Raw genomic sequence first — 26,385 nt, forward strand, 5'->3', positions numbered from 1 at the left:
TGGGAGATGCTTGGTCATAATCCTTCTTTAGGGAGGTTATCTATCTGAACGCGGGTCGGGAACTACGGCTTGGGGGATGGGGAGGCTGCCTGTAATAGGCCAGGAGCCTCGGAGCCGGCTGACTGAATGGCGATTTAGATTATCCCGGTGCAGGAGACAAAGGGAGCAATAGATAGTGGAGAGCGCTCTTGAAAGTGAGGAAGATGAACAAGTTCAGAGAGAAGGTGTTGTCATAATAAGGTTTAATGAGAAGGCTAAAAAAAACATGAAGAAAATTAACCCCTTTGTGCTAACAACTGGCAAATAAGATGGGGGAAATGTTTTTGCTAAAGTCCTTAATGATGGCAACCTATTGGTAAGATGTGTGAATGAGGAACAGCTTGAGAAAGCACTCAAATTAAGAGATAGGAAAACGTAAGGTGGAATACACAGGGAGGGTGGGAGCATGAAATGGTGGTGGATGTAAAGGAGTGATCACGGGAGTACCAATGAGTATAAATATGGAGGAGTTAAAGAGGAATATCAAAGGAGGAAAAGTAACGAATGTTCAAAGACTGAAAACAACAAAGGAGGGAGTGAAAAAGGGAAGTGAAACAGTATTGATTGAATTTGAAGAAGAAAGAGTGCCAGGGAAGGTGTTCCTGGGTTTCATGAGTTACCCAGTAAGGGTGTATGTGCCAAAGCCATTGAGGTGCTACAATTGTCAAAGGTTTGGACACATAGCTAAAAACTGTAATAGGCAGAGGAGATGTGCTAGTGTGGGGGTGATCATGAATATGGAAAGTGTGGAACAGGAGTGCAACCAAAATGCTGTAATTGTGGAGGAGCTCATAATGTGGCATATAGTGGCTGTGAGGTTATGAGACAGGAGAATAAAATTCCAGAAATATAAGTGAAAAGAAAGATCACTTATGCAGAAGCTGTAAGAATGTCAAGAGAACTGAATAATGCTAATGAACAGGGAGCAAGAGGGATGCGAGAGATGCAACAAAGAACAAATGACACGATTTATGTAGACAAAAAGGCTCTAGTAACATTCATTGCAGGACTGATTAATGGTATGGCTGAGATAAAGTCAAAAGGTGAAAAAATTCAGCTGGTTATCAAAGCAGCAATGAACCATTTAGGGTTAGTACGACTGACATGGGAAGAAGTGAGGGAGAACCTCACTAATCAGTCAAACCAGGAGGTGTCATGGGTTGGTTAATACTAATTATGGTGATTCTTCTGCAATTGAATGCAAGGAGCTTATTGGCCAATAGCCAGGAATTCAAGGTATTCAGGAGATTTGGTTGAAGCCAACTTTAGACTTTATGGTATATTGATATACAAAGATAAGGAAAGCTAGAAATCTAGGGGGAGGAGGGGTTGTGCTACATTAATCAAACAAGGTATACCATGTACAGTACTGGAAAAGGGAGATGATCAGGAATACATAGTGGTGGAAGTGGTTATAATTAACTACTATAATCCATGTAAAAGGTTGGATTTGGATAGCCTACTAAGGATACAAGGATAAAACAGACATAAAGTAGTGTGGTGTGCAGATTTCAATGCTCACAGCACAATATGGGGGGATTCGTTTACAGATTCAAATGGAAAGGTAATTGAAGATTTGATGGAAGAAAAGGATTGGTGTGTATGAATGATGGTAGAGGAACAAGGATCAACATAACAACAGGAACTGAGTCAGTATTAGATATTACGTTAGTGTCTAATACCTTGGCTGGAGTTAGTAACTGGGGAGTTTGGACTGCTTCAACAGTAGGCAGCGATCACTACCCAGTTTCGTGTTCAGTGTGTGAAAGAGTTGAAGTAAGATCAGGTGCTGGAATCCCAAAGTGGATGTTTGGAAAAACAGATTGGGGTAAGTTCCAGAAGTTGAGTGAAGAAGCATTGACAGGGATTGACATTTCTGGAAATATAGATGAATTAAACAGTCAGGTGACTTCAGCAATTATTATGGCAGCAGAAGGATCTATACCCAGGAGTAAAAATAGGACGAATAGAAAACTGGTACCATGGTGGACAGAGGAATTTTGTCAGGCTGTAAAAGACAGAAATAGAGCATTCAGACTATTAAAAGAACCCATAATATGCAGCATTTGATTCAATATAAGAAGGCACAGGCAGTGGTGAGAAGAACTATATGTCAAGATAAAAGGGCAAGTTGGAGGAGTTTTTGTAACAAGAGCAACGCCTGTGGGAGAGGGATGGGGAATGATTAAGTGGATGGAAGGAGATAGAAGGGAATGGGAATATCCAGTAATGATATCTGAAGAGGGAACAGCACTCTCCAGTAGGGATAAGGCTGAGATCATGGCCACATCGCTTGTACAGATACATAGTTCAGAAAATTTGTCTGAAGAATGGAGAAGGGAAAGAACAATGAGTCAACACCCAAGTGTGTTAAACAGGAGGGAAGAAACTGATGATATAATTGAACCATTTATGTTGGCAGAGGTGGTGAGTGGGGTTCTGATTGGGGATGTAGATTTTCAGTAGAAAAAACTCAAACTCACCAGTAAAAGAATTGAGGTAGGGAAGAAATTAAGGGTGTATGGGATAGAATTAGAAAGGGTTGGATCATTTAAATTTCTGGGAGTTGTATTTGATTCACGGTTAATATGGGCAGACCATATCAGGAAAGTTGAGAAATGTAAAAAAAAAATAAACGTGATGAGATGTTTGACTGGTAGGGAATGGGGAGCAAGTTGTTCAGCTTTGAAGAGAATGTATGTGGCTTTAGTAAGATCTGTGTTGGACTATGGAAATGTAGCATATGGATCAGCAGCTAGGTCTCTCATAAGGAAACTAGATGTGATTCAGGCTCAGGCTTTGGGAGTGTGCAGTGGGGCTTTTAAAACAACACCAGTATCAGCCCTAGAGGTAGAATTGGGAGTAATGCCTTTGGAACTAAGAAGGATGCAATTGATGGCAAACTACTGGGCGAATTTGCAGGGGCACAATGACTCTCACCCGCAAAAGGAGTGTTGCAGGAGTCCTGGGAGAATGGGAAGTTTCAGAGGGATAACTTTAGTCGGGTAGGGAATGATATTGCTAAAGAATGTGGAGTGTTTGATCTGAGGATAGGTCCTTATCTGGCTGTAGCTCCATGGAAGATTGTATGGCCTGACATAGACTGGCATTTGTTAGAGGTAAAAAGGAAAGAAAAATATAAAACTGATTTGGTAAGTACATTTAACTATCATGTGATGGAAAAATATAATGATTATACACAGATTTATACAGATGGTGCTAGGGAACCTGAAACAGGAGTGGCAGGGTTTGGGGTGGCTATACCAGCAAAAGAAATTGGAATCAACGGAAGAACATCTGATAAGTTAGCGGTGTATACAGTGGGGATGCTGGCAGTGTTGGTTGCGTTGCATTGGGTGGAGAAAGCTAGGCAAGTCAAAGTGTTGATATGCTCAGATTTATCTTCAGTTCTAGCAAATTTAAGGTCTTTTCACTCAAACAGCCGGCAAGATGTACTTTATGAAGTCCTTCAATCAGTCACAAGAGTTGCAAATCAGGGAGGTCAGGTAAAATTTCTATGGGTTCCAGCTCATGTAGGGGTGAAGGGGAATGAGAGGGTGGATGAGTTGGCAAAGAGGGCGTTAAAGAAAGAAAATATAGAAATGCATATTAGTATCAGAAAAGCAGAGGCTAAGTGTGTAATCGGGGAAAATATCATCCAAATTGGCAAGAAAGATGGGACAGAGAGGGGAAAGGGAGGCATTTATATCAAATACAGAAGAGTGTTACAGGTACTAGGGTAGGCAGTGGATACAGAAGAGAGGAAACTAGGTTAAGGCTGAGGCACTGTGCACTAAACAAAACATTGAAAATGATAGGGAAACACCAGACAGGATTGTATGAGGATTGTCAGGAAGAGGAGTCAGTAGAACATGTAGTTCTGAGGTGCAGGAAGTATGGGATACAGAGAGAGATGATGAGAATCTAAGGGAATTGGGGGTGCAGGAGTTCACATTAAAAGGGTTGCTGGGCATGGGTGAGAGAGCATAGGTCAGGGTAATTTTAGCTTTCTTAAGGGATACAGGGTTTTTTTTAATAGGATATGATGGATAAGCAGGAATAGGGTACTAGGATGGCCAAAGAAGGAAGGATAAAGTGTAGATTAAGGTATGTGTGTGTGAATCGGTGAAGGGATTTAGAATGTAAGTCTATCATCTGATCCACACTGTGGAGCAGAAGGTGGCAGTAATGCAGCATTAAGCTGGGTGCCAACCACCGTAAAACAAGAAGAAAATAATCCTTTACCACTCAATGTGCTGCCTTCAATGAGTGAAGCTGAAAAAACCAGAAAAATTGAAATTAAAACAAGAGATATTCAGCAGATCAGACAGCATCTGTGCAAGGAATGGAAAAAAAAACACAGCTTTCTTTTCAGATTGGACTCCCCATTATCAGACAACGTTTTTTTATTGTAGAGAATAATTATGAATGTTTCCAGTTTCATCTTTGTTCTGGCCTTCAGTGCCTGAAAGTCGGGTATCACAATAGATTTTGTTTGAGAAAAGTTTTTTTGTCATATGTCCCCAGAGTCATGGAATCATGGAGGTGTGGCACAGAATGAGACTTGCCAGCACATGCCTGTGCAAATTGATAAAAAAGAATGGTGTTTTTCAACTTACATTTGCCTGTCCTTTACTATAAAAGAAGTGCTTCTTTGGATTCCTGCTTCCATGAGAATTTCTACTTTTGTGACCTTGTCAGGCAATGAATTGCAGAATCCTACAGAATCAGGGTGCTGGACAAGATTGGATAATCACCATTACTTGAATCTGGTGTTTCTGCAGTCCAAGGGTGTGAATATCTGCCTAGTTAGCTTGGGCCAGGAGAAGGCATTCAGCGGGATGTCATACACATTTGTGATGGGTGTGCTTGCCAAAAAGGACTTGAGGAGGGAATCAGGAATTGGATCCAACTTCTCTGCAGTCATCTGCCATGAGTAGGAAACAGATAACTTCTCCATCGAGTCTGGAGTCAGGAAGGTTTGTCCACGCTCCCCTATACTGTTTATATGTTCTGTAGAACCCTTTGCCAAGCCCAACAGGAAAGACAGGAGAACATTGAGGAGTGACTTTGCCAAGCAGTGGAAGGACCCAGCTGAAAACCTCCCTGAATATAGAAACATAGAAAACCTCAGCACAGTACAGGTCCTTCGGCCCACAAATATGGACGATGTTGCTGTCTTCTCAGTACAAAAGTCAGTACACAGACTGAGCAGCATCTACAAACAGCTTGAGTTGCAATTAGGGGCCAGAGTCAACCACATGGAGACCCTAGTCATTTATACCAGTCATCCAAATATGAGAGGGCCACGTTTTTCTCTTTCCTTTAGTATTATCTGACTCACTGGGTGTGTCCAACAGCCTTTCAATCAGCCATGTATAATACAGAGAAAGAAGGATAAAGTGATTTTAAATGCCACATTAACCCAGTTAATCTCATCCTGTCAGAGATATCCTGCCATTCGCACCTGTACAATTCTGTTAATCAGCTACACTTGAGACTTCGGCAGCACATTTTGCCTGATTTTCCAGATTATTGGATGTTATCTCTCTTAACACCCATACACACTTTTAATTTACTTTTTTTTTTGGATGCCACCTAGTAATATAGTGAACCAGAACCCAGGTCAGTTTAAAAAGGAGTTTGCCAAGCATAATCCAGTGAGCCAGATGCTAAACCAATTATTTTCTCTTTGTTTTTCAGATTTTCAGAACCTGAAGTTCTTACTTGATTTAGAGCCAGCTTTCACAAATGCTGAATGTTCACAAACATTATCGAAACAAGCAATAGGCAGTCTGCTGCACTCCAGCTTACTCTGGATACTGCTCTCACCATACACTGATCCTTTTTCAAACAATTTTGTGCAAGCAGAGCTAACTTGCAATGGGAATTTGCCTAGACCTACCTCTTCCTTTCAGAAATGAGATGAATATGAAACACGTGTGGAACACTTTGGTCTTATCCACTCTGGCTCTACAGGGAACCATGTTCCTACAGTATGCAAAGGTGCCTGAGGAGTAAAGTAAAATATGATGGTTCATTGGTAGAATTTTCATCTGCTCTGTGGGCATTCTAAGTTTGATTCCTAGCCAATGAACCAAAACTATTTTTTGTTCCAGCTCTCCTATATGATTCTGAAATCTGGGCTGCCTGTAGCTCAAGAAACTTTTAAGATAGCACTGACAGTCATTTTGCAAAATCCTCCACATTCACCAGACCTTGAGGCTGTAATTATACTCGATTGGCTCTTCTTGGCAACTAATTATTTATATAATCTGATGACTATTCCAAAAACAAAACTTCTGAGCTTTATCACAGGAAGAGCCTGACATCAGCAGTGGGAAAGTTATTGGAAGGTATTCTAAGGGACCAGATATATGAGTATTTGGCTAGACATGGACGGATTAGGGATAGTCAGCATAGCTTTGTGTATGGTAGGTCATGTCTACCCAATCTTAAGAGTTTTTTGAGGAAGTTCAAAGTACATTTATTATCAAAGTATGTATATATTATACAACCTTAAGATATGTCTCGTAACAGGCCTCCATGAAAGCAAGAAACCCCAAAGAACCAATTAAAAGACAGTTAATCCCCCCAATGTGCAGAGAACAGAGAAGAAGAAAAAAAACAAATTATGCAAACAATAACTTCAAGCAAATAGCTGTCTGAACTGAAGTCCACAAAGAGAGAGAGAAGCCCATAGTTTAGCACAGAGCTGATTAAACGCCATGGAGCAGCAAGTTGAACTGTCTCATCCCTCACCTTGTGCCTCAATACCCTGACCTCTTCAATCTTGCACGGTGCCTAAATCATCGTCGAAACGTTAGGTTCAGTCACTTCGATCCAATCTGGGGCTTGGAAACCACCCCCTTGATTCGGCCTGTACCCGATCTTACCGATTCTGCCGAGCGATTAAATCATCATCCAAACATTGGGTACTGATGCTTCGATACACTCTGGGGCCTGGACAATGCTGCCTCGATTCAGCATGGCCTTTAAATCCATTGATCTTTCGGTTTTCCTTGCTCTCAGTAACCTCCCCTCATCTCAGTTCTGCCACATCGAATCCCCTCCAAGTCTAAAGAAAAGTTACAGACTATTGCTTGTGATGATCATTTGCCAGAAAAGACTGATTAACACAGTGGTTAGTTGTTTTCCATGTTTCATCAACCACCAGCCAGAAGTTGCTGAGATTTGCCAGTGCCATCCAGGAAAATTGATGAAAGCAAGGCAGTGGGTGTTGTCTACATTGACTTTAGCAACGTATTTGACAAGTGCTTGAGAGGAATCTAGACCAGCTGGAAAAATGGGCTGAAAAATGTTCGATGGAATTTAATGCGGACAAGTGCGAGGTGTTGCACTTCAATAGAATCAACCAAAGTAGGTCTTACATAGGGAACAGTACGGCACTGAGGAGCACAATAGAACAAAGGGATCTGGGAACACATCCATAATTCATTGGAAGTGGCGATGTAGGTAGATAGGGTCATAAAGAAAGCTGTTAGCAAATTGGCCTTCATAGATCAAAGTATTGAGTACAGAAGATGGGATGTTATGTTGAAGTTGTATAAGACATTGGTGAGGTCTAATTTGGAGTATTGTGTGCAGTGTTGGTCACCTACCTACAGGAAAGATGTAAATAAGGTTGAAAGATTGCAGGGAAAATTTACAAGGATGTTGCCAGGACAGGAGGACCTGAGTCAGGAGAGGCAGAGAGACACATGGTGGGCAGCAGGGTTAGGGAAACAGCAACCCGAGAGATGGACAAGAGAGTCAACAGGTTTACTGTGTGATGACAGCATGCACATATTGGTAAGGAATAGTGTTAACGGGTTGTGACTGGCACAAGATTGTAAATATAATGAACTGTGAAAGCTCACTCTGACCAATCTTGCAAGATCATGATTCCTGTTGCAAAACTGGCCAGAGATGCAAGGAACATTGCTCTATGAGCTGTCCTGATGCAAGATCTCAGTCCAAGGTGTTGGTTATCCCTCTGCCTGACTTGTTAAGTCCCTCCAGCAATTTGTTTTATTTTTTGCTTCATGTTCTAGTATCTGCATTCACGAGAGTCTGTCTTATTAGTATTGCTGATATTGAGGGTAGTCCTAAGCTACAGGACCATATTAGTGAATTAGTAAGATTGGCAGAACAACAATTGATGGACGCACACATACAAAATGGTGCTGTGGAGATCTGAACAACTGAGGGATATTGATGTGCAAATCTAAATAACCTTGAAGATGATGACAGGCAGGCCAGGTAGGGAGTTGAAGTATACAAAATGAAGAATGGCATAGATAGGGTAGACAGTAAGAAATCCCTCCAAGCTGCAGATATGCCTATAATCAGATGTCATATGTATAAAGTCAGGTGTAAGAAGTTTATAGGCAATTTTTTCACTTAGAAGGTGGTTGAAATCTGGAATATACTGGGTGAAGGCAGATACACTCACAACACTTAGTAGTATCTAGACAAGCTCTTGATGAGACAAAGAAGAGCATGGACCAACTGAAGGTAAATGTATTTAATATATTGTAGATGAACGCTTTACAGTCAGCTTGGACTTTAGAGACAGAAGGGCCTGTTTCTGAACTGCATGTTTCTGAGCACTCCATACCTTAGCTGAAGAATCCCCCTTTAAGCAACTTCCTACCCGTAACAACCGCAGGTAGCCATAGAGGGTCTGCATAGCCCCTTGTACACAGGATGTCCCTCCTACAGGTGATATGAGCATGTAACCTCATCATGTCTCTCAACAAATATGGGAGAACAGTTCTTACCTTCCAGAAGACCAGAGCATAAATCAAAACTCTTTAGTAGCTGCTAACTGTTGGTAACTGAGAATAACAAGTTGAGGTTGTCATAACAGGTGAATCTGAAGCCACATAACATGAGGGAGAACAACAGTGCTAAATTACAAACCAAGCAGTGGAATATCATTTTAAATTTCATTTTGAAATATTTTAAACATGAAAAGAGATTGAGGGACTTCTAATTTCATATTTCACCTTCAACAATTACTGGTAAAGAAATTTCTCCAAACATCACTCCTCATTACTACACAGAGATTTGCTCCCTTTACCTAAAAAAAAGGACATATCAGCATTGGAGGCAGTCTAAAGACGATTCACCAGGTTAATTCCTAGGTTGGGAAGGTTGTCTTATAAATAAGCTGAACAATTTGGTCCTATATTCTTTGTAGTTAGAATAATGCAGGGTAACCTTATTCAAACATCCAGAAGGGGCTTGACAGAGTAAACACTGAAATGTTTTCACTTCTGTGAGAACTTCAAACAAGCAGACATAATAACAAGATAAGGGGATGGTAATTTAAAATGGAGATGCATAGACATTTCACAAAGATTTGTGAATCTCTGGAATTCTCAGCTTCCGAGGGTAGTAGATCTTTTATCATTAGCAGTTTTTAAAGTGAGAGTAGATAAATTCTTAAAAGATCAGGAAATTGATGACTATGAAGAAATGGCACAGAACAGTTAAAGTCAGTATGGAGCAGCCATTCTCATATTGAATGGTGGGGCACATTTGAGGGGCCAGATGATGTACACCTGTTCCTACTTTATTACATCCTTAATCAAGCCTCTTATGGAAACAAGTTTGACCATTGCATTAGGAATGAAATTCAGGAATTTCCATGGCTGATACTATTTCAGCTCATAACTTTGGATCAGATGGATACTGCTAACCAACTCTTTCATGTAGCATGCTTTGCAATTATCAGGATTATCCTTTTAACTGAATAAAATGCACTCCAGACAATTGCAACTTTCACAGAAAAATCTTTATTAATAATTTGAATAAAATCAGTTGCATGATAATCAGTTTCAAAAGAGATACTGGTAAAATTAATCTGAACAGAATAGCTAATTAAAGCTCATTTATCAGACAACATACTTTGTTTTTCCAGCAATGACTAATTGGAATCTGGAGCTGTTTATACAGCTGTTTCCTTGATATTGTCCAAATTAACTTCATATTTAAAATAATTATTATATAACCAAAATGTGTTAAGATTTTGTTCTACAATATCACAATTATCTTTAGATTGAAGTACAATTCACAAAATCTATCAGAGTATTTCTCCATAGATGCTCTGCAGATAAACAAAAGAGATTTATCTATGATAACTAAAGAGATTAACTTTATCTGAGATAACAATTTGATTTTTTAAACTGCATTTCATAGGATGGAGTTGGGTTTTATAAGACTTAGTTTTAGTTGCGGAATCTTCTTCATTTAACAGTCATCAGCGTCACCAGTACAAATTGCCAAGAGAGCTGCCTCATAGTGTCCCGACGCATATTTCTGAAAAGAATCAACATAAATTTTTTTTGTTTAAAACGATTTTCATGATCTTAACTGTTATAGATCATAGAGCATCCTCACAGAGTTTATGACAATGTTCTCCTCACATTCCCATCAACTCTCTCAGATCACAGTGTTTAATTAGCCTAGCATTCCACACATCTTTGGGAAACTGGATCACCTAGAGTACAATTACGGTTGGAGATAGAATGTGCAAACTCGAGAGATAGCACTAAAGGTCAGGATTGAACTCAGGTCATTGGATCGGTGAGATAGACATTATAAGAGCTATGCTATTGCATCACTGGTGGTAAGGTATAAACTTCTTATATGCTATTGAAGATTTACTGTACATTATTGAATCATGTTATTGTACATATAATATCAATTCATGATGCATTGAGCCAGCTAAAACAAAATGAATAATAATGTAGCTTAAACTAGGATAGAAAGTTTGCATGTGAATTAATAGTTGCATAGTATCATTTTAGTTTCTTATATTTTTTATGCTCTGTGCGGATAAACTGTATTTCAATTAAAATGATTCCTTAAAAGGTCGCATACCTTTTAAATGTACAAATATCTACTTAAATCAATTGTAGTTGAAAATTATTCTAAAGCCAGAAAAAAAAACTTGCAAGGAATTAATGATTTGACGATATTTTAGAACCAATTTAAAATTTGCTCACTAAGCAAAAATTCATGGATGAGTACCGGTAGTTATAATAGCTTGTAGGATTTATCTGCAAGAAGGTTTTGAGCATCATATTGTACATTTTCAACATTGCCAAAAACTAACTAACTAAAAATATTCAAATAGATATAATACCTAAACAATTCAAATAAAATCAATTTAATTAAAAGTTCACTAACTCACTAACAAGTGTTGAAATTGCAGGGGCCCTGGCAGATATATTTAAAATGTCGATACCCACGGGTCAGGTGCTGGAGGATTGGAGGATAGCTCATGTAGTTCCGTTGTTTAAAAAAGGCTCAAAAAGTAAGCTGGGAAATTATAGGCCAGAAAGTTTGACATCGGTAGTATGTAAATTATTGGAAGGAATACTAAGAGATAGGATCTACAAGTATTTGTGTAGACAGGGACTTATTAGAAAAAGTCAGCATGGCTTTGTGCGTGGAAGGTCATGTTTAACCAATCTATTAGAGTTTTTTGAGGAAGTTACCAGGAAAGTGGATGAAGGGAAGGCAGTGGATGGTGTATACATGGACTTCAGTAAGGCCTTTGACAAGGTCTCGCATAGGAGGTTAGTTAGGAAGATTCAGTCACTAGGTATACATGGAGAGGTAGTAAATTGGATTAGACGTTGGCTCAATAGAAGAAGCCAGAGAGTGGTAGTGGAGGATTGCTACTCTGAGTGGAGGCCTGTGACAAGTGGTGTGTCACAGGGATCAGTGCTGGGTCCATTGTTATTTGTCATCTATATCAATGATCTGGATGATAATGTGGCAAATTGGATCTGCAAATTTGCTGATGATACAAAGATTGGAGGTGTAGTGGACAGTGAAGAAGGTTTTCAAAGCTTGCAGAGGGATTTGGACCAGTGGGAGGAATGGGCTGAAAAATGGCAGATGGAGTTTAATGCGGACAAGTGTGAGGTATTGCACTTCGGAAGGTCAAACCAAGGTAGAGTATACAAGGTAAATGGTAGGACACTGAGGAGTGCAGTAGAACAGAGGGATCTGGGAGTACAGATACATAATTCCCTAAAAGTGGTTTCGCAAGTAGATAGGGTTGTAAAGAAAACTTTTGGTACATTGGCCTTTATAAATCAAAGTATTGAGTATAAGAGTTGGAATGTAATGGTGAGGTTGTATAAGACATTGGTGAGACCAAATTTGGAGTATTGTGTGCAATTTTGGTCACCTAATTACAGGAAGGATATTAATAAGGTTGAAAGAGTGCAGAGAAGGTTTACAAGAATGTTACCATATAACAATTACAGCACGGAAACAGGCCATCTCGGCCCTTCTAGTCCGTGCTGATGCTTACACTCACCTAGTCCCACTGGCCCGCACTCAGCCCATAACCCTCCATTCCTTTCCTGTCCATATACCTATCCAATTTTACTTTAAATGACAATACCGAACCTGCATCTACCACTTCTACTGGAAGCTTGTTCCACACAGCTACCACTCTCTGAGTAAAGAAATTCACCCTCATGTTATCCCATAAACATTTGCCCCTTAACTCTCAAATCATGTCCTCTTGTTTGAATCTCCCCTACTCTCAATGGAAAAAGCCTATCCACGTCAACTCAATCTATCGCCCTCATTATTTTAAATACCTGTATCAAGTCCCCCCTCAACCTTCTACTCTCCAAAGAATAAAGACCTAACTTGTTCAACCTTTCTCTGTAACTTAGGTGCTGAAACCCAGGTAACATTCTAGTGAATCTTCTCTGTACTCTCTCTATTTTGTTGATATCTTTCCTATAATTCAATGACCAGAACTGTACACAGTACTCCAAATTCAGCCTTACCAATGCCTTGTACAATTTTAACATTACATCCCAACTCCTATACTCAATGCTCTGATTTATAAAGGCCAGCATACCAAAAGCTTTCTTCACCACCCTATCCACATGAGATTCTACCGTAAGGGAACTATGCACCATTATTCCTAGATCACTCTGTTCTACTGCATTCTTCAATGCCCTACCATTTACCATGTATGTCCTATTTGGATCATTCCTACCAAAATGTAGCACCTCACACTTATCAGCATTAAACTCCATCTGCCATCGTTCAGCCCACTCTTCCAACTGGCCTAAATCTCTCTGCAAGCTTTGAAAACCTACTTCATTATCCACAACGCCACCTACCTTAGTATCATCTGCATACTTACTAATCCAATTTACCACCCCATCATCCAGATCATTAATGTATATGCAAACAATATTGGACCCAATACAGATCCCTGAGGCATACCACTAGTCACCGCCCTCCAACCTGACAAACGGTTATCCACCACTACTCTCTGGTATCTCCCATCTAGCCATGTTGCCGGGACTTGAGAAACTGAGTTCCAGAGAAAGGTTGAATAGGTTAGGATTTTATTCCCTGGAGCGTAGGAGAATGAAGGGAGATTTGATAGAGGTGTATAAAATTATGATGGGTATAGATAGAGTGAATGCAAGCAGGCTTTTTCCACTAAGGCCAGGGGAGAGAAAAAAGAACAGGTCATGGGTTAAGGGTGAAGGGGGAAAAGTTTAAAGGGAACATGGGGGGGGGCTTCTTCACACAGAGAGTGGTGGGAGTGTGGAATGAGCTGCCAGATGAAGTCATGAATGTGGGCTCACTTTTGATATTTAAGAAAAACTTGGACAGGTACATGGATGAGAGGGGTTTGGAGGGATACGGCCCAGGTGCAGGTCAGTGGGACTAGGCAGAAAAATGGTTTGGCACAGCCAAGAAGGGCCAAAAGGCCTGTTTCTGTGCTGTAATGTTCTATGGTTCTAACATAATTGCATTGAAATAATGTAAAACAAGTAAGTATCTTCTACATATTTTTGTCTACAGGGTTGGTGACATCCATTCAAAAGGATGGCATCTCCTTTCATATGCAAGCTGTTATTGGGGTAAAATTGAGGACAAAACTGAATCCTGCATGTCACTGCACTGCCATTGGGTTGAGCGGCGATATGTATGCAGAATCTAAGATACTATTTCAGAGGTGCACTGTTTACTTGTTCCTATGAAGCTGATTAATCATGCTGTTATTTAAAACAAGACTGGGAGTTTTTTTTAGTCTCCTAGTCAAGAATAATCTTGATGTCTAAAAATCAATATAAGTTAGTATTTTTCTGATGAAAGATCTTAGACCATAGACCAGAATTAGGCCACTTCGTCAACCGAGCCTGCTCCACCTTCAATCATGCCTGATTTATTTTACCTTTTAATCCCGTTCTCCTGCCTTTTCCCTATTACCTTTGACGTCCTTACTATCAACCTCCATTTGAAATATATCCATTGACTTGACCTCCACAGCAATCTTTGACAATGAATTCCACATCTTCACCACCTTCTAAAGAAATTCCTTCTCATCTCTGTTCTAAACAGACATCCTTCTATTTTGAGGCAGTGCCCTTTGGTCCTAGATTCTCCTACTAAAGGAAACATCCTCTCCATGCCCACTCTTTTTAGGCCTTTCAATATTTGGTAGGTATCAATGAGACCCTTCCACCCCTATCCTTCTAAACTCCAGTGAGTACAGGCTCAGAGCCACCAAATGCTTCTCATACATTAACTCTTTCATTCCTGGGATCATTCATGTAAACTTCCTCTGGACCCTCTCCAGTGCAGCACATCCTTTCTTAGATATGGAATGCAAAACTGCTCCAAATACTCCAAATGTAGTCTGGCCAACACCTTAGAAAGCCTTGGAAGTACATACTTGCTTTTATATTTTAGTCCTTTTGAAATGAATTCTAAAATTATATTAATCTTCCTTATTACAGTACCGACTGAATCCCGCAAGTTAACCTTTAGCAATTCCTGCAGTAGGGATTCCAAGTCCATTTTTACCTCTGATTTCTGAATTTGTTCCCCATTTATAAAATAGTCTATACCTTTATTCCTTCCACCAAAGTGCATGACCATACACTTCCCTACATTGTACTGCATTTGACACTACTTTGTCCATTCCCCTAATCTATCCAAGTCCTGCAGACTACCTGCTTCCTCAGTACTACCTGCCCCTTCACCTACCTTTGTATCATCTACAAACTTGGCCACACAGCCATCAATTACATCATCCCAATCATTAACAAATAATATGACAATTAGTGGAACCAACACTGAACCCTAAAGAACACTGGCAGCCAATCAGAAAAGGCCCATTTAAGTCAAAGTAAAATTTATTATCAAAGTAGATTTATTTTCTTGTAGACATTTACAGAAAACTAAAGAAACAGAATTTTAAGATTTTTCTATTCATAAAGACGGACAAACTCTTCCCTTTATCTTTGCCTTCTGCCAGTCAGATAGTCTTCTGTCCATATAGTATCTTTTTTTCTGTAATACCACAGGCTTTTGATTTGCAGGCTCATGTGCCACACCTTGTTAAAAGCTTTCTGAAAATCCAAGTAAACAACACTTGCTGCCTCTCCTCTCTGTTTTTCCATCAAAAAATTCCAATAGATTTATGACTTTCCCTTAAGAAACCATGCTGACTTGCAGAAGAAAACTGAGAAGGTCATTAGGAAGGAAAAAGATGAATTATGAAAGGAAGCTGGTGCCTAATATCAAAGAAGATACTAAAAGCTTATATATTTTATATACTATCAAAGTATATAAAGGTATAAAAGAGAGTTGAGGGTAGATACAGGACCAATAAAAAATGATGCTGGAGATATTGTAATGAAAGATGCAGAGATGGCAGAGGAACTGAATGCATATCTTGTATCAGTCTTCATAGTGGAAGACATCTCCAGTATACCGGACATTCAAGAGTGTCAGTGTAGTGAAATTTGTGTAGTGAAAATTAACGACTGAGAAGGTGCTCAGGAAGCTTAATGGTCTGAGGGTGGATAAACCCTCTAGACCTGATGGAATGCACCCTCTGGTTCTGAAGGAAGTAGCTGGGGAGATTGTGGAGGCATTAACAATGATCTTTCAAGAATCGATAGATTCTGGCATTGTACTGGATGACTGGAATATTGCAAATGTCACTCCGCTATTTAAGAAGGGTGGGAGGCAGCAGAAAGGAAAGCAGACCTGTTAGCCTGACATCAGTGATTGGGAAGTTGTAGGAATTTATTGTTAGGGTTGAGATTACAGAGTACCTGGAGGCACATGACAAGATAGGCCAAAGCCAGCATGATTTCCTGAAAGGAAAATCCTGCCTGACAAACCTACTGGAATTTTTGATGAAATTACAAGCAGGGTAAACAAAGGAGATGCAGTAGATGTGGTGTACTTGGATTTTCAGAAGGCCTTCGACAAGGTGCTGCACATGAGGCTGCTTAGTAAGATAAGAACCCATAGAATTACAAGGAAGTTACTAGCATGGGTGGAGCATTGGCTGATTGGCAGAAAACAGAGTGGGAATGAAGGGATCCTATTCTGGCTGGCTGCCAGTTACCAGTTGAGTTCCACAGGGGTCGGTAGTTGTGACTGCTGCATCTTATGATTTGGACCATGGGATTAATGGACTTGTGGCTAAATTTGCTGATGATACAATGATAGGTAGAGGAGTGGGTAGTGTTGAGGAAACAGAGAGACTGAGATAGTTTAGGGGAATGGGCAGAGAAGTGGTAAATGAAATACAATGTTGGAAAGTGTATGGTGGAAGAAATAAATGGGCAGTCTATTACTGTATTTAGATGGGGAGAGAATTCAAAATGCAGAGATGTAAAGGGACTTGGGAGTCCCTGTGCAGGATACCCGAAAGGTTAATCTCCAGGTTGAGTCGATGGTGAAGAAGGCGAATGCAATGTTGGCATTCATTTCTAGAGGTATAGAATATAAGAGCAGGGATGTGATGTAGAGGCTCTATAAGCTACTTGTGAGATCACACTGGCAGTATTGTGTGCAGTTTTGGGCTCCTTGTTTTAGAAAGGATATATCAATATTGGAGAGTGTTCAGAGAAGGTTCACGAGAATTATTCCAGGAATGAGAGGGTTACTGTATGAGGAACATCTGGCAGCTCTTGGGCTATATTCCCTGGAGTTCAGGAGAATGAGGGGGTATCTCATAGAAACATTCCGAATGTTAAAAGTCCTGAACAGATCAGATATGGCAAAGTTATTTCCCATGGTAGGGGAGTCTAGGACAAGAGGGCAGATCTTCAGGATTGAAGGATATCCATTTAGAACAGAGATGCGGAGAAATTACTTTCATCAGAGGGTGGTAAGTCTGTGGAATTTGTTGCCATGAGAGGCCGTAGAGGCCAACTCATTGGGTGTATTTAAAGCAGAGGTAGATAGGTTCTTGATTAGCCAGGGCATCAAAGGATAGGGGAGAAGGCAGGGGAGTGGGGATGATTGGAAGAATTGGATCAGCCCATGTTTGAATGGCGGAGTAGACTCGATGGGCCAAATTTCCTACTTCTGCTCCTATATCTTATGGACAGGCCTGTTTTATTGTGTTCCTCCAAGTACCCTGAAACTTCAGCCTTAAAAATAGACTTTTTGTTGTATTTGCAGTATCTTTGTTGAATTTATTTCTACTTAATTAAATAAGTTAGGAACAAAAAGTAGAATCATCAATAAAACTACCAGATTGTTGCTATAAGTTACTAGATTCTTCATTCAATGGATGTGGGTGTTGCTGATGTTGCTGACATTCATTGTCAATTGTTAATTGGTCTTGAACTGAATGATTTGCCAAGCCATTTCAGAGGGCCAGAACAATGTTGTTGTATCTTGACCTATAAAGTTCAGAGTGTCTAGGATGGCAGATTTCCTTATGTTATGGAAAGTGCAGGAAAATGTGCATTATACATTTTAATGTATTTCAATATTGTTAATTATTTATTAATAAAGTTTATTTGTTTTATTTTAATAGTTTAGTTTTTAAAACCATTTAAATTAATTTGCATAGTTCTCTGTCTGTGTTTGGCAAGTTTGTGATTTCTAAGGTGTTCTAGGAGTTTTAGGTTGTCACCTTAGGATGTGGCATCAGTGAACCTGAAGTTTCTTTTGAAGAACAATCTGAAAGTTTAATTCCAGATTCTACCTTTGGCAGTCTAGAAGTGTTTATTGAGCTGACTTCAAATGTCCAGATGGCAGAGTGGGATTTTAGCTTATGTCTTTCAAATCACTAGTCTGGGTTCCTGATTATTAGTTGAATTAAATACTCAACATGTTATCATATCTCTGAATCCAAACCAGTTTCATATTGATGGTTATCCATTGTGTCCGATGATGACAGGAACCATGTGCAGGAGAGTTTTAAAGTGCAAAAGCTATTGCACTGTGGTAGTCTTACTCTCTCAGCCTCAGAAGTCCAGGTCCAGTGGTGTAAACAAATGTCACAAACTGGGATCTTCCTTGGTTGCAGTGGATGACCATGACATCTTCATAGTAACTACAATACTATCTACACATCAAGAGTAATTCATGTATTTTGAAGGATTTGTGTTACTGAAAGATGTAAAGATTTTTTTTTCTAATACAACAGGCTGAATCGTGCTATCTAGTCTAGCCAGGATTGTGCATTAGTACATTGGAAAATTGGCCTCTCAGATCCCATTCCAAATTGAATCTGGCATAGGGGTGGCGATCCCAATCAATTGAGTGGCATTTCATGGCCTGGAGATTAGGAGGAAAAAGGTAAGTTTTCTTTTTATTTTACTAATTGCATTTTTAAGACTATCATTTTAATTGTTTAATTGCTTAAAACAGAGTTTGCTTTTTGTAAGTGCTAATGTGTAAGAGACAACTGTAACCTATCAGACTGATACAGGGTCCCAGCTGTAAATATCAACCATTCGTTTACCTCCACCTCCATAGATGCAGCTTGACACCTTGAGTTCCTCCAGTAGTTTTTCCATATAAAATCAAGATGGCCTTGATAAAAGACATAACTCTGTTTCTAGCCCGGCCTCTTGTCAGAGACCATTGGGTATTGTAGACTCAGTATCTCAGCAGTTCACTGTCTGCAGGCAGTGCACCACTGAAATATTACTCTGCCTCACCTAACGTATCCTGGATGCAAAAGGTCAATTGTTCAGCTGTCTGCATTCTGCCCAGGGAAGTCAGAACAACTGGAAACAACAAGCAGCTTGGGCAGTGAAACAACTTCAGTTAGATTCATCCCGATATCACTGGAAAACACAGATTTTGTTTCCTTAATGTGTGTCTTATGGATTTTGGGCTGCTGATCATGAAATTCACCATGAAATTTCCCTGTCACATGCCATTTTAAAAAAATCACCTATACTTATTATCTCGATTCATAATTCAAGTCAATTAAAGTGTTGCCCACAATGTAAGCTGAAAAGTTTTCTATCTTTTCACAGCATGCCTGAGCATGCTTAGGCAGGGCGGATGCTGCATGGCAGGACAGATTTTAGAAAGGCTATAAATTTCTGTGAAGGATTTCAATATTTGAGACAGATGTTTTCCAGAATAACTGATGCCAAGATTTAGGAAGGCATTTTTGTTAGTCCACAGATCAAACAGGTTATCAATGGCAGGCAATTCAAAGAACCTCTAGTGGGACTGAAGAAAATCATATGGAATGCATTCAAGGATGTTATTGAAAATTTTCTTCGTAACTACAGAGCACCAAACTACATGCAGCTGGTTGAGAATATGCTTCATGCATACAAAATCATGAAATGCAACATGTCACTGAAGATGCATTTTCTTCTTTCCCTTTTAGACTTGGTCCCTGCAAATCAAGGTGCTGTCTGTAATGAGCATGTTGAAAGGTTTCACCAGGACATTACGGTCATGGAGAAATGGTATCAGGGCAACACAGAATCCATCATTGCTGGACTCTTAAGTGAGAAGCCTCAGACACCGAGTACAAATGAAAATCATCTCAAAACATTTTTAACTTAGTTGGACAATTGCAAAGCATCAGCACTATTATGCAATTAAATGCATTATATTCAATAGAAGTTAATTTTTTGTTTCTCCAAATTCCTATGTGATACAAGAAGTCTGAAATTATATTTGTGTTGTATCATAAACAAAAAAAAAATTCTGAGGAAGCAACACTTTTGAAAAAATATGTTGTCCAGTGTTCAAAAAAAGGAAATAACTTTAAAGTTACATTTTGGAGAAAGAAGTCTTCACATTAATGGCCACGAGTATACTCAGATGCCAGCAATCTGATTCTGCATGTGTTGTTCTGATCTGATTATTAGGTAAATGCTTGGTCTCTACAAGTGTATATGCTGAAGAATGAATACTCATACCTTGATATCATGGTGTAGTGAATTTCCATAGCTGACCTTGTAATTTCTTTTGATGTTCATCAGATCAATTTCGCTCCTAGAAATCATGATCCTTATAACAGTTCTGTTGTGAAAGCCGAAGTCCTAAATTAAGTTATAAGTATCATGGTTATCTATTAATGTGTTCCATACTATTGAAGCTTATTTAAATATTATTCCTTAACATTGTGCAGTTAATGCCTTCTGAAATAGTCATGTTAATTTTCAGGTAAATATAAACATTAAAAATTCACAGTAGGGATAAGTTGGCAATATCACACTTTGAGCAGGTAACAGCATTCATAGAGAATGCATTTTGTTTTTTGGCAAGATGTGCTCTGTGGGGAGTACCTTTCACTTTGGAACATTTTCTTTTTTATATTGGATTAGGAATAGGTTAGGTTCTGTTGCCAGTACTCTTACAGCCTGCAGCAAAAACTAAATCATAAAATTAACTTGATTGATGATAGTTCCTATAGCTTTTGTGTTATGCACATTTCTTGTGAGTTTAGATGTATCTTAGTTCAACATAAATGATAAACTACACTCACATAATTGTTGACTGAACAAAGTCTAATTCAAGAGGTATATTACTTACTGCTACCCATTTCCTCCTAATGCCATAAAATCAAGTAACACATTAAAACATCAATAAAAGTCAGATAGCAGCACCAGTGCAGTTTAATTAACACTGTTCAATCAAGAAACCCAATCAGTAATAACCATTTGAAATAAAAAATACCTTTATTTTCCTTCAGTGTTTTAGAAATAACCAAGTAATAATGTTTCTTGTTTTGAAGCATACCATTCTTCTTATTGACAGATTTAAAAATTTAGTATTTGTACCTTACTGATTTATCTCAATTGGTGCTTGTACTACCAGAGAGTACACAACAATGCTGGTGTAACTCAACATGTCAGGTAGCATCTATGGAGAGGAATAGAGTCAATGTTTTGGGCTGAGACCCTTCATTGGAACTGCAAAGAAAGGGGTAAGAAGCCAGAATAAGAAAGAGGGGGAGGTGAAGGAGTACAAGATGGAAAGTGATAGGTGAAGCCAGCTGAGGGGGAAGCTAGGTGGGTGGGCGAGAGCTGGGAGGTGATAGGTGGAAAAGATGGGCTGAAGAAGAAGGAATCTGATAGGAGAAGAGAGTGGACCATGGGAGAAAGGGAAGGAGAAGGAACACCAGTGGGAGATGTTAGGCAGGTAAGGAGAAGAGAAGAGATGAGAAGAGAGCCATAATGGGGAATGGAAGAAGAGAGAAGGGGGAGTGGAGAGAAATTGCCTGAAGTTACAGTAATCAATGTTCATGCCGTCAGGGTGGAGGGTAACCAGACTGTCTGCAGAACCTTTTGTGTTTATGTCTGTACTACTAATTTCCTCTGCTGGAGCAAAGAACCACATCTTTGGGTATTATATAAATTACTTGAGGCAGTGTCCCTTTAAGCTGTTCAAAGTCAGATATTGGTACTACTTGGGAAATGCCTAGATTACCCAAGTGACAGATAAATATAATCCCTACCTCAGTTGCAAATAACGAGACTTTATTTAGATTGGTCCCTCCTCAAGAAAACCCCCAGTTATTTATTCAGCATTACCTGATTCATCTATCCAGTTGATGGAAACTTTAACGCGTAGGTATCCACATTTATAACTGAGAAAATTGTGATTTGCACTAGAGATACCTGTTTACCAGATGGGTGAGGAGTCCACTGTTGTGCACACTGCAGATACTCTAGCAAGGCCTTTAAAAAGTAGTTCACTGACATAATTTGTTTATTGTCACTGAATTGACATTCCTGGAGAGTAGCAACATACATAAAATATATGGGACAATGCAGTTCCTTTCAGCCCAACAGCTCATTTAAACTCCACATGAGCTTCCTAGTGTATTCACTCAACTAACTCTATCAGTGTAACCCTTTATTCTCTTCTCATATGCTTGTCCAGCAGCACCTTCTATTTAGCTATGTCATTAGCTTCAACTACTCCCTGTGATAATGATTTCCACATTTTGTTTACCCTGTGTGCATAGGAGGTTCTTCTGAACTTCACATTGGATTAATGACCTTTATCAAATCTGCTCTTAGCTTTCCCTGAGGAAACAACTCTTTTTTTCCATTCTATCCATGTTACTATAATTTCTCCTCCACGGGACCAAGGTAAATAAACCTCTTCTCTACCCTTTACATGCCTAGAATTGGTTACTGTACATTAATTGTAGGTAAAATAACATTTTAAAATTTATTTGTTTTCTCCAATACTATTAATAAAATTTGGGTTCACAGGAATTGTAGAATATTATGGCCCATCATGTCCTGCTCAGCAAAGATTGGGTTTAAGTTAATCTCAATTGCCAGCTTAAGCCTTGTGGGTCAGAGCTCTCTCATGTTCATGTACGGTACATATTTTTAAAATATTATTATGATTTCCATCTTCACATTTCCACCCTTAAGCATCAACAGTTCATCAAGCCATCATGTCATGTTAAAAAATACTGTGCATACATTCCTTCTACGACTGTCAATTTCCACCACATCACCCCATTCCCCTGATCAAACATTATCTTTCATTTTTCTGTCTTGAGTTTCATGTTCTGTAATTCTAATTTGATGACAGTAGGTGGCACCAGTACTTGCAGGTGGTACCAATGCTTACTAAAGCCAGGCTCCTGTTCTAAAATTGTAGTCAGTCAACACATAGGGGTTTGCATCATACAACAGAAAGAACTGAGAATAAAATAATATAATATATATTAATATTTTAAGTGACAGATTCTCCAAAATGTTTATGAAATATTTGGTGAATATTTCAAGGGGAAACAACTGATCAAAATTTTAAATTTGTTTTTGAAACAATGACTTAGAATGTGTTACTTACATAAATTGCTGTGTAGAGTTTGTATGCAAAGTAGGAAGCTTTGTCTCTAACACAAAGGACTTGGAGAAATGAAATAATTACAGATTAATCATTGTGACAACAAAGATAAACATGAACATGAACTTAAAGTTGGAATGTAATACGAATGTAATATGTAACTAGAATTAAAAATTAAAATTTGAACCTAATATTTAATACATGTTACTCAGATAATTTACTTACCAATTGCTACAAGTAATTGCTGAAAGTGTCCCTCATAGCAGTTGGTTATTGCTTCTTGAATATCCCTGCCATACATTAATTGGAACTGTTGAAAGGCTGCAAATGGATGTGACATTAAGGAAAATCAAGAAGGTTTTTAGCAATGTTTTACTAATCTATGTCTAGCAATATAAGGACAGATTGCTTGCAATTTATCACACCTCACAGAAACATAACTGAGTGAAATTCTGATCATAAACTACCGTAAATAAAATCACCAAGGTTGAGGTCACTGCTGCCAAGAATCAAAGTAAGTGAAAGGAAATATTTTGCCTGCATGCTAACCCAGTATCCATTTGCGTGCCACGTACCTTTGACAAGATATGATTTTCAAAGACATATTTTCTTACAGTTGACGAGGACACCCTGTCTTATAAGTTACAGGTTATATAGTGCAGAAAGACAAATATTAAACTCAGGGCCAGCTATCATTTCCGGGTGCATTTATAAGGAGACGAGAGGGCGTACAGGAATGAGATATACCAACTAGTCGAGTGGTGTCGCAGCAGTAACCTTGCACTCAACGTCAGTAAGACAAGAAAGCTGATTGTGGACTTTGGGAATGGCAAAATGAAGGAACACATGCCAATCCTCATACTGGGATCAGAAGTGGGGAGAGTGAGCAGTTTCAAGTTCCTGGTTGTCAAGATTACTGAGGACCGAATCTGGTCCCAATATATTGATGTATCTATAAAGAAGGCAAGGCAGCAAATATACTTCATTAGGAGTTTGGAGAGATTTGGTATATCAACAAAACCACTTGAAAACTTCTATAGGTGTATTGTGGAGAGATTCTGACAGGCTGTATCCCTGTCTGGTATGGGGATGGGGGACTTACTGCACAGGACCAAAAGAAGCTGCGGTGGGTCATAAATTTAGTCAGTTCCATCTTCGGTAGTAGACTACAAAGTACCTAGGACATCTTCAAGGAGTGGTGTCTCAGAAAGGCAGCGTCCATTATTAAAAACCCCCAGCACTCAGGGCTTGCCCTTTTCTCACTGTTACCATTAGGAAGGAGGTACAGAACCCTGAAGGCACACACTCAGTGATTCAGGAACAGCTTCTTCCCCTCTGCCATCGATTCCTAAATGGATATTGAACCCAGGAACACTACCTCAGTTTTTTAGAAACATAGAAACCCTACAGCACAATACAGGCCTTTTGGCCCACAAAGTTGTGCTGAACATGTCCCTACCTTAGAAATTACTAGGTTTACCTCTAGCCCTCTATTTTACTAAGCTCCATGTATCTATCTAAAAGTCTCTTAAAAGACCCTATCGTATCTGCCTCCACCAATATATATAATTTCTGGTTTTGCACGATTTTTAATCTATTCAATATAAATATACTGTAATTTATTTATTTTTCTTCTATATTATGTTATGCATTGAACTGCTGCTGCTAAGAACAAATTTCTTAACACATGCTGGTGATAATAAACCTGATTCTGATTCTAATTCTGAAAAGATTTAGCGTTGCATGGTATTTGTTTACTACTGCATTCATTGGAGGAATATAACTATGTCCAAACATTTCAATTACTTCATTTCCAGATTTTGCCCATCTGACAGTTATTTAAATATATTTAACATAGAAACGTAGAAAACCTACAGCACAATACAGACCCTTCAGCACACAAAGCTGTGCCAAACATGTCCTTACCTTAGAACTACCTAGACTTACCCATAGCCCTCTATTTTTCTAAGCTCCATGTACCTATCCAGGAGTCTTTTAAAAGTTGCTATCATTTCTGCCTCCACCACTGCCACTGGCAGCCCATTCCACACACTCACCACTCTGCGTAGAAAACTTACCCCTGATATCTCCTCTGTATCTACTTCCAAGCACCTTAAAACTATGCCCTCTCATGCTAGCCATGTTTAGTTACATATTTATTACAAAACCTGTAGTATTGACGTAAGTCCACACATTTTAGTTCAGTGCTATTCTGCTGGAAGTGTGTAGTGACCTCTGTTCACATGTTTGGGTGTCTCCTGATCCTTTTTCAAATGACAATTATTTTATATTAAAACATAGGTATGCCAGCCCCCAACATTGCACATCCATTTAGTGATCAAATGTTGATTTCTGCTGGAGTTTGGTGGGAACAGAGTGGAAACCTCTATATGAAGCTGAGGATCCTTAAAATCCAACCCTTCCTTGCTTTTGTTCAAAGTCTGGATGGTTTGTCTATCATTTATTTTCAAGCACTGCTTGCCCAATTTCTGAGTCTGGTTAAAATTGGGTCCTTTATTAAAGCTGCTAACATTAAACAAAGGTGTATAAGTAAAACTTGATTTAGACAAGGACAACAATTCATCTGATAATTCAAATGCAGACAGATATATATGAACTGCAGTGAGGTTAAGCTTCTGCAGGATAAAATGTGATGTGATGTAATTAAGCTTTGCTTCTGCAATGCAAGTCACCCTAAAGAGTTCTCAGATTATCAATTTACAGAAGAATTATTTGGCAGAATGTAAAAAACAGTAGAAAGTATTTTGCAAATCAAAACACCTCTTGGGCAAAAGACATTGTGGATTTTTTAAACTATCAAAATGATTATTCCAATTGTTAAAACTCATCTAAAGCTCATCTGATGAAGGGGTTTGGCCTGAAACATCAACTGTTCATTCCCATCCATTGATGCTGCCTGACCTGCTGAGCTCCTATAGCACATTGTGTGTATTGCTTTAGATTTCCAGCATGTGCAGTACCTCTTGCATCCAGTATTGAATATTCAACAGGGTTCTGCTAATTGGGATGTGCTACCATTGTAAAGGTGTAGTTCTGCCAATTTACCTGACTATATTCAAAATGTTAAAAATTAAGTAGGTGATTATGGCAATTGAAACAGTAGTTAATTGGATATTGTTGTCGTTGAGTTGAAGAATTTGGGTGCTATGGCAATGTAGTGGTTTACAGCTCAGGGTGTTGGAGTTCAGAGTTAAATCCTAGCATCTTCAGTAA

General features: G+C 39.0%; 1 protein-coding gene and 1 long non-coding RNA gene across 2 annotated transcripts in view; one reads left to right on the forward strand and one right to left on the reverse strand.

Annotated features, from left to right (window-relative positions):
- Positions 1-115: 115 nt before the first annotated feature.
- LOC140726547 (uncharacterized) lies at positions 116-20,695 on the forward strand. Its single transcript, XR_012098661.1, has 3 exons — positions 116-355; positions 18,509-18,660; positions 19,715-20,695. It is a non-coding gene; the product is annotated as an uncharacterized lncRNA (long non-coding RNA).
- Positions 9,824-26,385, reverse strand: part of LOC140726546 (annexin A10-like) — an 82,144-nt gene continuing 65,582 nt past the window's right edge. The window contains exons 9-12 of the mRNA XM_073043079.1: positions 23,377-23,472; positions 23,155-23,213; positions 20,256-20,378; positions 9,824-10,365 (exon numbers count right to left, since the gene is read on the reverse strand). Coding sequence (XP_072899180.1) covers positions 10,297-10,365; positions 20,256-20,378; positions 23,155-23,213; positions 23,377-23,472 — 347 coding nt within the window. The 3' untranslated portion in view covers positions 9,824-10,296. The remainder of the gene's footprint in view (positions 10,366-20,255; positions 20,379-23,154; positions 23,214-23,376; positions 23,473-26,385) is intronic.

This window comes from Hemitrygon akajei, chromosome 4 (assembly GCF_048418815.1).
Source record: "Hemitrygon akajei chromosome 4, sHemAka1.3, whole genome shotgun sequence".
NCBI classification, from domain to species: domain Eukaryota; kingdom Metazoa; phylum Chordata; class Chondrichthyes; order Myliobatiformes; family Dasyatidae; genus Hemitrygon; species Hemitrygon akajei.